Source organism: Aethalodelphis obliquidens, unplaced genomic scaffold (genome assembly GCF_003676395.1).
Source record: "Aethalodelphis obliquidens isolate GAN/ISIS:26980383/991018 unplaced genomic scaffold, ASM367639v1 scaffold131, whole genome shotgun sequence".
Classification (NCBI taxonomy): domain Eukaryota; kingdom Metazoa; phylum Chordata; class Mammalia; order Artiodactyla; family Delphinidae; genus Aethalodelphis; species Aethalodelphis obliquidens.
In genome coordinates, this window is record NW_020838075.1 from 652,829 (window position 1) to 666,414 (window position 13,586).

The window sequence follows — 13,586 nt, forward strand, 5'->3', positions numbered from 1 at the left end:
GCACAGAAAGCGAGGCGCCGTCCGCTGGGGTGTCAGATCCAGGGCCCAGGACCCTGGTCTGCAGAGCCTTGGTTTATTCCTGCCCTCTTCTCCTGGCTTCCCCTCCCTCTAGCTTTCACCTCTCTATCCCCCTACAGACTACAAGCAGAGAGCTGACTCCTAGATTTGAGGTAACAGTACCTGGATTTGGGAAAAGATTTCAGTTTGCAGACCTCGCAGGAGAGATCATAGGGTCAGTTGTTGAGAAGAAGGGGTGTGGTTTACGGTGAGCAGTGGAAAATGTGTAAATTGAGATTAAGGGAGATATTCTCCCAAAGTGGGCAAAGCCTGAATCCTTCTCTCCTCAGCCTTCCATTCTTTCCCTTTCTTCTGCCTTCAGATTGACAGTAGCCAGAAGCCAAAATAAGGGGTTTGCTACCCTGGTATAGAGCAAGTCTCCGTTGGTCCCCATGAGCCATTTCAGCTGGTTTTCCCAACAGAACAGTGAGGGGATGGCTGGGCCAACAGCAGCAAACCCACCATTGCACCTCCTAGCAACCATGCCAGGCCAGCCACACCTGGCAGGGAGTGGTGGCCCTCACCTGCCCTCCCTGGGTCATGCTCTACAACCAGATACTTGCGTTTGTCTTTATGTAGGACCTTGACATTGCACTATAATAAAGGTGTATGCGGAGAGTTTGTGAGACCAGTCCTAAATTGGTTTCGGGGACTTGAAGCTGTTTAGTGACTCCCTAAGACCCAGGAGAGTGGAGGAGCCAGGTCTGATGACTTAACCCCGCTTCCAGTCTCCTCTGGGCCTGCACAGAGCTGGCCTGGGCAGGGGCTGGCTAGGACTGCAGACAAACTTAACTTTCCATTAAGGTTCTGGGTCAGGCTCCAGGCAACACCTGACTGATCTGGCTCAGATCTCTGGCTACAAGCCAGCCAGGCAGCCGGGCACCCTCCCCTTCTCTGTCTCTCCCTCTGGAATGGGACTCTTGCCCAGGCCAGAAACATACCACCTAGAGCAACTATTGATTGAAATCTAAAAAACAGAGGTTGTTGTTGAGTGGGGGGAAAAGGGGAAGGTGTTTTAGGGGCCGCTGGGAAGACAGGGGTACAGGGGCTCTCTGGACCACATGGGGGAAGGGGTTTCTGGGAGCCTAGAGGGCGGCGAGCCAAGAAGCACTGCTGTAGGAGATTTCCCAGGTCCGCCCATCCCCCTCCTCCGGGAGGCCGTCTTCTTGGCAGACAGCAGATAGATGCATGACAAAGGGGCTGTGATGGCTCTGTCCTGGGGGGTTGGGGAGATGGCTGGGGAGGGGCCCCTCCTGGTCCAAAGCACACCTCTCCACCCCCACCGGGCCCCTTAATCTATCTGCCTTTTGGGCAGTTAGTGGTTTAGCGGTGAATACAGCTCCAGTTTCGCTGCCCTGTAGATCTTCCAACAGACCTATGGGAAGTATTGAAATGCATGCATACAATTAGTTGCCCAAAAAGTACTTAGAGATGGGCTGGAGCAGGGACTGTGTGATATAGATTCAGAGGAGAAAAAAACCAAAAACCAAAAAAACAGGCTCAAAGGACTCCCAGATACCACCAAGTTGAAGACGGCTGGCCACAGTCAAGAGGACCCCCAGCAGGACCCCCAAGCCCCTCAGAAGGCAGACGCTGAGTAAACAACCTGAGACGGGGCTGAGATGAAGAGACGTCTAAGTCGGCAGAGGTCCACGTCCCAGGCTCAGGATTCTGGCCTTCCAAGCTGTAGGGAGCTCTGGCCTACAGCCTTTCCAGAGGCCCCCCAATTCACCTCGGGGCCTTCATTTAGGGCAAGTTTGGGGAGCAGACAGACAAACCTCATCCCAAGCAGACAGGCAGTCTGAAAGCTATTCTCTTGCAAACAGAATCAAGCACTATGCCTGCAGTGTGAGCCTTCAGGACAGGCCCAGAAAAACAGACCCTGTGGGAGAGCTCAGGGAAGGCTTCCTGCGCACCCCCCAAAGCTGCTCTCCACCCCCTCCTCATCTTTTCACCAGCCCCCCTACACAAAGGCCTGGGGGGCTGGGGGAGGGGTAGATGATGAGGCTGGACGCCTGAGTCCTCTAGAGGGGGACAGGAGACCTAGGTCCCAGTGGGGGTCCCTGTCTGAGACTCAGTCTTTGAGGGGATGGGGGGTTATTGCTGGAGCTCTTTTAGCTGCTCTGAGGGGGATTCCGTGTGAGGGGATTGGGGCTGGGGGGTTGTGGGGCAGGAAGCTGTCCCCAGGGGAGCCATCCAGGCCCATTCAAGGGTTGAGCACTTGTTTAGGGTTAGAGTTGCCCCCTCTGGGGACCAGGATTGTCCAGCCAAGGCCATTGTCCGGCCCCCTCCCCCCATCCCTCCCAAGCCTCTTTGAACCTGAAGTCAGATATTTTTTTCTTCCCCCCTCCCTCCTGGGCTTTCCCCACCCAGGACCTACGGCCGGAGGCCTGGGCTGGGAGGTGGGGGAGGGAGAACAGTCAACTACGGACTAGATAATGTGGGTCTCTGAAGAGGGGGGCATGGAACTTGCTGTGCGTGACCCACAGTGGGGCACCCATGAGGGGGCGTCCGATTCTTCTGTCTGGACAAAGGTTGGGAGACTCAGGACCAGTCAGTCCAGAGCCTGGCCCCTAGAAGAGAAAGGGGTTCCATCCCTGACTCCGGTAGGTGAGGGGGCTCTGAGGCCGGGAAAGTCGGGGATGGAATGGAAGCCTGTCTGGCAGTCTGCCCCTGGTGATGGGGTGGAACTTAGAAGCCTAGGCAGATAGATGGCTGCTGGTCAGCGCAGCTTTGGGGTAACTGAATCTGGCCAGTAGTCTAAATGGGAACACCTAGGCTCCTGGATTGGGGGTGCAGGAGGACAGCGGGGAGGGAGGCTGTTAAGGAATTGAGGGGTAGCCCCATCAGGACTTGACACATAAACAATTAATGTTTGAGGAGCCGAGAGGGTGGCTGGGCTCTGGTGAGGGGACGGTGCCAGGGTGTTTGGCGAGGGGTCCAGCAGCCGGGCTCCTGAAGAACGGGCAGGAGGTGTGGAAGCGATCCCAGGCAGCTCTGGTGTGTGCGGAGCGTCGGCAGGGCCGGGCGGCCTGCTGGGAGTTGGGAGTGAAGGCCCGCATGGGGGACCTGCACCAAGAGCCTCGGGATCTGGGGCCTGGAGAGGCGCCCGTCTGGAGCTGCCTGGATTTCGGCTTCCAGACACCACCGCCACCAGCCGGCAAACACCCTCCGCCTCAGTTTCTCCCACCCCCACCGTCCCCTCCCCCACCCATCCAGGGGGCGGGGCCAGAGGTCAAGGCTAGTGGGTGGGATTGGGGAGGGAGAGAGGTGTCGAGCAGTCCCTTGGAGAGCCCTCGTTTTCCTAGGCCCCCGGCTTGGGGCGCCTTCCTTCCCCATGGCGGGACACCTGGCTTCCGACTTCGCCTTCTCCCCCCCGCCGGGCGGTGGAGGCGATGGGCCGGGAGGGCCAGAGCCGGGCTGGGTTGATCCTCGGACCTGGATGAGCTTCCAGGGGCCTCCCGGTGGGTCAGGGATCGGGCCGGGGGTTGGGCCCGGCGCCGAGGTGTGGGGTCTTCCCGCGTGCCCCCCGCCCTACGACTTGTGCGGAGGGATGGCCTACTGTGCACCTCAGGTTGGAGTGGGGCTGGTGCCCCAAGGCGGCCTGGAGACCCCTCAGCCCGAGGGCGAGGCGGGAGCCGGGGTGGAGAGCAGCTCCGAGGGGGCCTCCCCGGAGCCCTGCGCCGCCCCCGCTGGCGCCGTGAAGCTGGAGAAGGAGAAGCTGGAGCCGAACCCCGAGGAGGCGAGTGAGCTGCTGGGGGCGGGCGGCGGGGGCCAACCGCGCCGGCCGGGGGCGGCTACGCGACGGGAGGTGGTCGCCTGCAGCTGCCCAGGTCGCCGACCCAGGAGGGGAGCGGGCGAGGGCGGCGCCCCGGGACGCGTGTGTGGCGGCTGCAGGCCGCCCTGAGCAGGGGCCAGGTGGGAACTAGGGGCTGGAATTTAGAGAGAACCGCAGGTGAGGGCAGGGCGGCCTGGGGCAGTCGGAAGTTGGCCTTGCTTCCCCCCTCGGCCCTTGTCAAGTAGGTCCTTCCACTTCCTAGGTCTGACCTGGGTCGGGTCACTCATTACCAGCCCAGCACCAGACCCAGCTTGGGGTTGGAGCCCCTTCTTCTACCCGGATCCCTTCTTGAAAATTTGAGCTTGATCAGATCCAGGATCTCCGCCTTAGGGTTAAGTGTGGCCTGAGGGTGAAAACAGTGCTTATCCCAGGGTTATTGTTCCTGAAAGTCTAGGGTGTGACTGGTTTCTGATAGAAGCTCCTGTTTGGGCTGCGTGGATGTGTGGAGTTTGGGTTTACCCTCCATCAAGTTTAGGGCTTGTCTTCCCTTGACCTCTGCCTTGGGCCCAGTGAGTCACCGTCAGGCAGAGTGCACACCCTGACACCCCCTTGTAGAGAGCTGGAAACACCAATTTCGGCCGTAATTCCATAAGTAGTGAACAGGGGGAGAAAAGGGGAAGAAGTCATCTCCAGGCCATTCCCCAAACGTAGGGTTTGCTGAGGGAATTGAAGACTTCCGCATCCAGCCCTGCTGGGGACTATTAAGGATATATCTTCTAGTCCGAGGAAGAGACAAGTGCAAGCAATTAGAGATCAAGTACTAAACCTTTAGACCTCTTCGAAGGAGGTGTGATTGGTTGCCGCTGACCGAGTAGCCCTAGACTCTTTGCTCGAGGCGACGGCTGAGCCTTGAATGATAATGGCTGCCAATTGTGGTCCATTTCCTAAATGCCTGGCTGTGGGCTCAGTTTCTACATCATTATCTCATTAACCTGCACAAAATCTCCTAGGGAGGTATTATTAGCCTATTTCACGGGTCTTAACTGCTAAATGGTAAAGCTCGGATTTGAACTGGGGTTTACATTATTTCAAATCCCCAAAATATGATTTGGAAAAGCCGAGATGGGGACAGCTGACGTTTATAGGTTTGCGACATTGGTTGAGCAGAAGTTGGGAATGGAAGTTACCTTATTTGAGTTTGATGTGATTGATGACCCTTGAAATACTTCCCTTAGGTTTTCAGGACTGCACAGAGGCCTGGCTGCTCTTCTCCATCTTCTGGCCACTGGCCTTCATTGGAGAGCTTCAGGGCTCCATCTATCAACCCCTGCTCTGTCTACCTTTCATTCACCTCTCATCCACCCTCAAGACTCAAATATCTTCTAGACATGACCACCGCATTTTCTGTCTCCTGCTGGGATGGCTCCCTGCACTGCCCCACCCTGTCCATCTCCCAGTAGCTTAAGGCCCAGACCAGTCATCCTCATTCCTTTCACATCCTTACATCCAATCCTTTGGACATGCTGCTATCTTTACCTTGGATATACATCCTGAATCAATCACTTAGAGCCATCCTGGTCCCAGCCACCATCATTATGCTGGGATTACTGCAGTTGCCTCTTTAGTCTATGATCAATACATCAACTGGAGTGAACATTTTAAAATGTGAGAGTCAGATCATTTCACTGCACAAAACCCTTCAGCAGCTTTCTATTTCTCTGAGTAAACCAAAGTTACGGCGGCAGCTCCAGGATCTGCTCTGCTCACCTCTGTGACCTCATCAGCTCCTCTTCTTCCCTTTCCTCAGTCCTCTCACCCTGCCCCGGCCATGCTAGTTTTGCTGCTGGCCTTGCTGCTAGCTTTGCTACTACCAGGGCCCACACACCTCAGGGCCTTTCCACTTTGCTCCTTCCTTTTGCTCAAACATCACCTCTGACTGTCTTATTTAAAATTGTCACCTTCCCCATAATTCCCTACTCTGCTTTACTTTTTTCCATAGCACTTCTAACATACTGGATAATAATTATTTCATCACAATGAAAGCCCCTTGGGGCTAGGTTTCTTTCTTTTCTTTTTTTTATTAAAAAAAAATTTATCTAACTATTTGGCTGCGCCGCCAGGTCTTAGTTGTGGCACGTGGAGTCTTTTAGTTGCGGCATGCAGGCTTTTAGTTGTGGCGTGTGGGATCTAGTCCCCTGACCAGGAATGGAACCCGGGCCCCCCCTGCACTGGGAGTGTGGAGTCTCAACAGCTGGACCACCAGGGAAGTCCCTGGGGCCAGTGTTTTTGGTCTACTTTGTGTAGCCACTGGTTTGCAGAAGGTGCTCGATAAATATGTTGAATTAGTCAATGAGGATGCTTTTATATTGCAAAAAGATACAGTTAAAAATAAGGGATAATCAGATTTTTAAAAACTGAGCACTAACTATATACAAAGCATGTTATTCATACCTCGTACGACGACTGTTTTGTAGTGTGTTTGTGAATGTGCATGCTTTGTCATAGTTTGTGGGACCCTCAAAGTAAGCTGGAGAGAGTATATTTGGAAAGAGAACCAGAGACATGGTGCTCTGTATCTCTACACTCAAAACTTCCTCAAACTGAGGTAATACTAGAGTCAAAAAGCTTTTGTTAGTGTTAAAGAACTAAAGGGCAGGAGCCCCCTTCATAACCCGATAGATGTTCTCATTGAGGCCTGGGCTTTTCTTTCCATTATCAAATGATGTTCTGCATCTGATGGATGTGTCACTTTCTGGGGTAAATGACATTTGTATATAGTTTATTTCTACTTGTTAGGTGGGCAGCCTGGAAGCAGAGATACTCCCATAGACTATTTATTCCTTGGGGCCCAAATGGAAGGGGGGGTGGGGTGGCTAACTGGTATGTTTATGCTCTTACATGTCCTCTGCCTTTTAAAATGCAGTCCCAGGACATCAAAGCTCTTCAGAAAGACCTCGAACAATTTGCCAAGGTCCTAAAGCAGAAGAGGATCACCCTGGGATATACCCAGGCCGATGTGGGGCTCACCCTGGGGGTTCTCTTTGGTGAGTCTCACCTAGCATGTTCTGACCCACAGAACACAGGGACCACATCTCCCCTGGAAGGAACATCCCTGAATTTGGGCCTTTCCTCCCCACCAAGGGGGTGAGGGAAGGGTGTTTCTACCCTCTTTAGAGGTGAGGGTAGAGGGGAAAGAGATCCCATACTCGTGTGGGATCTTGGGAGGGCAGGAAGAGGTGGCGAGCCCTGGGTCTTGGGGTCGAAAGGGCCCTGCCTGCTGCCTCACCTTGCTTCTTTCAACCCACCTCCCCAGGGAAGGTGTTCAGCCAAACGACCATCTGCCGTTTTGAGGCTTTGCAGCTCAGTTTCAAGAACATGTGTAAGCTGCGGCCCCTGCTGCAGAAGTGGGTGGAAGAAGCTGACAACAACGAGAATCTGCAGGAGGTGAGGGTGGGAGGGATGCATAGGGACCTGCCTGGTCTCAGCCCGATTTCCACTGCTTCCATCCGTGGCTGGCAGCTCTCCCTCTTGGAGGCAGTGGTCCTCAATGGGATGGAATGCAGTTCCTCAGTTCTGCTGGGAGAAGGTCCAGGACCACTGGTCTAAACCCAACCTTCCGGGATCTTTCTTGTGGCCCTGGTGCCAGTCAGTGCTCCTGAGCAGCTGGCTCTCGAGTCATTGACCTCATGATGCTGCTGCTCAGCAGGTTCGAGGCTTGCCCTCCCACTTCCTTCCTTGTCATCTCCTCCCCACCTGCCCAGATATGCAAGGCAGAGACCCTCGTGCAGGCCCGGAAGAGAAAGCGGACGAGTATTGAGAACCGAGTGAGAGGCAACCTGGAGAGCATGTTCCTGCAGTGCCCAAAGCCCACCCTGCAGCAGATCAGCCACATCGCTCAGCAGCTCGGGCTTGAGAAGGATGTGAGTGCCGCTGTCCGCATCCCTGTGTGCTCCATCTCCTTCCCAGTCACACCTCCCAGAGCTTATGATCGAATGTCCCTCTCCCCTGTCTTCTTCTCCCAGGTGGTCCGAGTGTGGTTCTGCAACCGTCGCCAGAAGGGCAAACGATCAAGCAGTGACTGTTCGCAGCGAGAGGATTTTGAGGCTGCTGGGTCTCCTTTCTCAGGGGGACCAGTATCCTTTCCTCTGGCGCCAGGGCCCCATTTTGGTACCCCAGGCTATGGGGGTCCTCATTTCACTACGCTGTACTCCTCAGTCCCATTTCCTGAGGGTGAGGCCTTTCCCTCGGTGTCTGTCACCACTCTGGGCTCCCCCATGCATTCAAACTGAGGTGTCTGCCCTTCCCAGGAATGGGGGCAGAGGAAGGGGGACAGCTAGGGAGAGAACCCTGGGGATTAAGTTCTTCATTCACTAAGAAAGGAATTGGGAACACAAAGGGTGTGGGGGCAGGGAGTTTGGGGGAACTGGTTGGAGGGAAGGTGAAGTTCAATGATGCTCTTGATTTTAATCCCCACATCACTCATCACTTTGTTCTTAAATAAAGAAGCCTGGGACCTAGTAGGTGGATACTTTTGTCTTTGGTTTATTCTCCTCTAGTTACTGAAGAGTGGATGGGGATAGTTAATAGTGGATATTAATAGCTCTCCCACCCAAATGACCCTGAGACCAAGGATGCCATTTAAACTGCCCAGAGTCACAATGTCAGAGGGAGATCTGGGATTGGATCCCAAGTTTATACGTAGAGGGCTCTTATAGGTGTGAGCTAGTTCTTAGGAGCCTGTGACCTGGGGAAATTGGAGGTGAACACCTTATTTTTGCCCAAAGATGCAGTTATTACATAGCCCATTCCCTATTAGGAGCTGGCTTTTTGCTTTTCCCCACTCTACTCCGAAAGTCCTCAGTGGTTTTGTGCTAAGAAGTCAAGTCTTTTAGGTACTCATTCCTTCTGCATATCACTGCAACCGGAAACTCTACTTTGTGCTTTCTTGATACCTGGGTCCATTTTGTTTCCACTTTAGGTTTTTGCCTACCCTGTCTGTGACTCACCAAAACTCCCACATTTTAGTCCTGCCTCTGCCACTTCCTAATTAGGGCCCTTGCTCTGGAGCCTTTCCTCAATGTGTAAGAAACTTGGGTTGGTAAGTCTAAGTAGAGGAGGAAGGGGATGGATATGCAGGTACAATAGGATAGGTCAAGATAGGGCTTTCCTAATAAGAACTACAGAAATGCTACTTTGACTGTATCTTGGCTTGGCGTACGACTCTCAGAAGAGAATCGGTGTAGCATACGTGGGTTACGTTGATACACTGGACCAGGTTGCCATCTGCTGTAGCTGGTGTCTCGGGTTTTCTCTTCTTGGTAGTACTGGTGAACCTTGTAAAAGTTCTGCCACCCTCATGAACTTGACCAAATCCCAAGTACCTTATTTTAATGGCAGTAGATCTGTTGTTTGTTGTTTTATAAATATTTATTTTGGCTGCTCCAGGTCTTAGTTGCGGCATGTGGGATCTATTAGTTGTGGCGCATGTGGGCTCTTAGTTGCGGCATGCAGACTCTTAGTTGAGGCATGCGGGGTCTTTAGTTGCGGCATGTATGCGGGATGTAGTTCCCCAACCAGGGATCGAACCCGGGCCGCCCCGCATTGGGAGCTCGGAGTCTAACCCACTGGACCACCAGGGAAGTCCCGGATCTGTTTTCTTTTAAACTAGAAACTGTAATTACCTGGATTCCTTTTTTCCTGTCTTTCCACCTCCAGCTTACCTCATATATTTGTACCTTTTCAGCGAGCAGGTTTGTATTTCTCTGCCTTGTCTGCTTATCTCCTCCCCTAAGAATCTGAATTAGTTTTCCAGACGTTACCACTCCATTCTCTCAAGAATTGGAAAGCAAGGCGTATCAGACCCACAAAGAGTAAGTACCTTGGAATATATGAAGCTGCTCATTCTTTATTTGGAAATGGAAGCAAAGCTCTGAAAAGTCAGGTCACAATCACGGTGATCAGCGGCAGGACTGCCCACAATGTAAGGGAGTTTGGGGGCTGTGCCCTAGGTTTTCCCAGAGATGCCTTAGGCGATGTCATCAAGAACATTTAGAACTTGCTTGTTCAAGTCTGAGGCTTATAACTTCCCAGGCATGACCTCTGCAATTGATGGGTTCTCTTGACCAGACATTCTAGTGTCCATGACAACAAGGACCTACAGCTTGTGACAAGCGGGAATTTCCAGCTCACTGGCAACTTCCTGGAGGCAGCAATATCTTTGGCAGGAAGCCATCTCTTCTGTTACCTTGGCCATGAGGGCCCGCTCCAGGCCTTGAATTGATAATCCATAGGAATGGACCCTTCCCCTGTAGTTATTCCCTCCTAGAGAGGCAAGGGAAGAAGAGGGCATCTCTTAGGACCCATTGGCACCCCAGTGTCCACCCATGTCCTGGAGGTGCCAGCTCTGTCCTCTGGTGCTTTGGTGGTGGGCCTTAGGTCTGGATGCCTACACGACAGCCTGGGCACTGGAAGTCGGCCTCCCTGGCAGCCTGGATGCTGCAACCAACACAGGCCACATGGAACCAGATGTCACAACCATCACACTGAACCCAGGCTACTGTCTCTTCTTGGGGTAGGCAGCAACAAGGGGCTGCACAGTGCTCCCCGCCCCCAACTGCAGGGGGAGCCCTGGGGTTGCTCACTGGGTGTTTCCGAGGACGCCCACGTCGATTTCTGAAGAAAGTGACACAAAAACCAGGGTCACTGGAAACCTGCAGAAGCCTAGAACTTTCCCCTGGATAACTGCAGAGTGAACCTATATAGATTCACTAGACTAAAGGTGAATCTGGTTAGAAGAACTAACCCAGGTCTTGTCATTCCAACCTCTGTTCCATCTCCCATCCCCATCCCCCAAGCAGAGAGCTACCTCCCAGCCTAGGGCTCTAAAAGAATCCAAAGGCAGTGAAATAACGACACAAAGTTCTCTCCACTTACCCACTGGGTGTTGGTGGGGTTTTCTCTACACGGAGTTTCTTCCTGGGCTCCATAAGGACTGGTGGGGGGCTCTTGGGAGCCTCTCTCTCATCATCCAGTTCCGCCAGCACGCGGTGAGCTGATTTCCTCCGGTTTCTTGGGGGTGGGACAGAAGGGGTTGTCCCCACTTCCCCAGCTGGAGTGGGAACAGGCAGGCTCTGTGGCCCACCCCCACTCCGTGAGAAGGTGAGGGGCTGGGAGTGGAGCTTGCTGAGGCTGCCAATGGAGTTGAGGATCAGCGTGGCTTTGGGGGCAGGGGAGAGGGTGCTGAGGGGGCGCTGTGGAGCCCCCTGGGAGGGCAGCATGGGCCGGAAACCAACCCCGGTTCCCTCTTCTCCCCTAGACCGTGGGGTAGTAATGGCAGCAAAATCTTGAGGTTTGACTCGGACTTGCTGAAACAAGTAGAACTCTGAGGGGCTGGTTTCTGGGGGCCCTTCAGGGCCAAAGGTCAGAAGGTCACCATCACTCAACTCCAGCCTGTGACCCCTTGGGAGTCGGACATTATTGACCAAAGTCCCTGTTGATTGTGGGGCACCAGACAAATACAGAGAACGACAAAAACAAATGACAGGTCAGAAGTGGAGAAATCTGGTCCTGTCTGGTTTTCTGGGGAACATGAGGAAGAACATGACACCTGTCATCAAATTCTCACATTCTAAATCTCTCAGCAGGTGACATCAGATATGAAACTCCTTGTGAGTTGGGAATGAGTTTATTTTTCTTATGCCCTCTCCCAGGGCACATGGAGGGAATGAACTCCTTCCCTCAATTCACTGAGGTCCAATTCTCAGAGATGCCCACTTTCACTCAGTTCCAACTTAGTACTAATCAGTATAGCTCAGATTGGGTTCAAATCCAAGCTCCACCACTTACCAGCCATGTGACCCTGGACAAGTTAGCTTCTTTATGCCTCATTTTCCTTGTCTGTAAAGTGGGGTATTTGTGCTCACCTACATTTAATGCCCTTAAAATGTTCTTGTCTCATAATAGTAAGCACTAAATGAATGTTGGCCACTATATCCAATCCCCACAGCACTCCCCAAAAACGGACCTTACAAAGATTTACATTCTACCTAAGAGGAAACTAAGATCTAAAAAGGTGAAGTGACAGGCCTGAGTGATACTGCCAGGTGCCAGTAGCAGCACTGAGATGGGAACCCAGGCCTTCTGAGGCTGACTTAACTGCCTCCAAGTCAGGGAGTAAGACACATGTCCAGATCATTAAGACATAATTCAACATATAACTGCCCTAAGCCAAGGACAAGGTGCCTAAACAAATCTGGAAACTTAGTCAAGTCTGAGCTTGTCCCGCAGTGGCCCCAGAACAACCCCACTGATACTGCAGGCCCTGGATCTACCTCCCAGCCCCTCTAAGAGCTAAACAGGGTCAGCCCCACAATATCTGACACTGCACATTTCTGGTGGGAAGACAGGTCTGGATGACAACCATCCATCCAAACTGATGGCGAGTTTGGGAGGCAGGCAGAGTCCCTGTGGAGACTCGGTCATTCCAGCCCAGAACTGCAACTGCCCAGGCATAAGGCTGCTCTGCTCACTCCTCACCTTGGCTGCTATGGTTCTCCAGGCTGACCCTCCAGTCGTCACCCCGGCGTTCAGCGTGCAGCTCCGCATGGACTCCAGAGATGAAGCCGGGCTCCTGCTGGGGCCGCAGGGCCACATCACAGAGATCGGCCCTGCAGCCCAAGCGGTAGGTGCAGCCAGCCCCACTTGGGGGGTGGAAGGTGTAGAGATCGCCACCCTTGCCGCCCCCTATGCGCAGCAGCTGGAAGCAAGGCAGCATGGGCGGTGCCCCCTCCAAACCACCTCTTCCACTTTAGGAATCCATCACCTTTCCCACTCACTGGGCCATGCACATCTGGCCTAAGTTCACTTTCCGTCTGATGCAAACTTGAGCTGTCCTCTGTGCAATTTCAACTTTGAGCACACTCCCTGAGTAGGGCAAATTCAGAGTGCAAGGAGCCTAGGACGCGATGCAAAATTGTCTGTCAGCAGCTTTGCAACTGAAAAGTTTGGTGAAGGTCCCAGTGTAGTGCAAAAATGAAGGCGTCTTGTGGTACGAAGCTGAATCGAATCCTCAGGCTGCTAAGTATTCCAGGAGCCTTCGATCTGTGCAAGGCAACAATACATTAGGCAACTTCTAGGGAAATTCGAACTGTAGGTGTGGGGGTGAGGGTAGGGACTGCTTCTGTGTGATATTAACTTGTCACCTGTGTAATTTGGAGAAGAGAAGCTTCTTCCTGTAACACCTGCTGATCCAAATAGAGTAACCCACCTGCTAGCCCACGCCTCACTCTTCTGGCCAATCCCTCACTCAAAACTAGTTGGCTTGAACCCCAGTGGGAAGTGTATCCACTGTCACCCCTCAAAAGGCAGTGCAAACGGGTCTCTAACGTTCTCCAGTAAAGTGGATCTAAACCCTTGCTTACCGACTTCTCCGGTGGGATAAAAACAGAAGAAAGGGCTCTCGGGATGATGCAAGGCAAACCCAGCCTTTTCCCTCCCCGCCCCAGCCCAGGTTCGTATCTACCGCGCGGTGCAGTCTCGGAATGGTCCCCTCTCCAGGCAGTGCCAGCTCGGCCGGTGTTGGTGCTCCTGCGGCTGTTTGACAGCGAGGAAACCAGGGCCAGGAGGGGCGCGGCCTCCGCGCGCGGGCAGCGCCGACCCCGCCTTCGGAATTCCCGGGTCCGAACCTCCCGCCGAGCGAGCCCGCCCCCCTTGCCGTTTCTTATTGGCCATTTCGTTTGCCCTCCTCCTTTCC

The 13,586-nt window shown here is 53.5% G+C and overlaps 2 protein-coding genes across 4 annotated transcripts; one reads left to right on the forward strand and one right to left on the reverse strand.

The window, feature by feature from the left end:
* The first annotated feature begins 3,327 nt into the window (after window positions 1-3,327).
* Window positions 3,328-8,364, forward strand: POU5F1 (POU class 5 homeobox 1). Its single transcript, XM_027099503.1, has 5 exons — window positions 3,328-3,799; window positions 6,759-6,879; window positions 7,149-7,279; window positions 7,597-7,755; window positions 7,858-8,364. The coding sequence occupies exons 1-5, from the start codon at window positions 3,395-3,397 to the stop codon at window positions 8,122-8,124; spliced, it is 1,083 nt and encodes a 360-aa protein (XP_026955304.1). The 5' UTR covers window positions 3,328-3,394; the 3' UTR covers window positions 8,125-8,364.
* Window positions 8,365-9,716: 1,352 nt separating this feature from the next.
* On the reverse strand, window positions 9,717-13,476 carry TCF19 (transcription factor 19). 3 transcript variants are annotated; one of them, XM_027099506.1, is made up of 5 exons: window positions 13,356-13,476; window positions 12,371-12,934; window positions 10,769-11,324; window positions 10,477-10,507; window positions 9,717-10,156 (listed from the first exon to the last, which is right to left on the reverse strand). In XM_027099506.1, exons 2-5 carry the CDS (start codon window positions 12,606-12,608, stop codon window positions 10,076-10,078), a joined length of 906 nt encoding a protein of 301 aa, XP_026955307.1. In that variant the 5' UTR covers window positions 12,609-12,934; window positions 13,356-13,476; the 3' UTR covers window positions 9,717-10,075. The 3 variants fall into 3 exon arrangements, with proteins under 3 accessions (XP_026955307.1, XP_026955305.1, XP_026955306.1); XM_027099504.1 differs by having other exon boundaries at window positions 9,717-10,507; XM_027099505.1 differs by having other exon boundaries at window positions 9,717-10,507; window positions 13,255-13,370.
* Window positions 13,477-13,586: the final 110 nt, after the last annotated feature.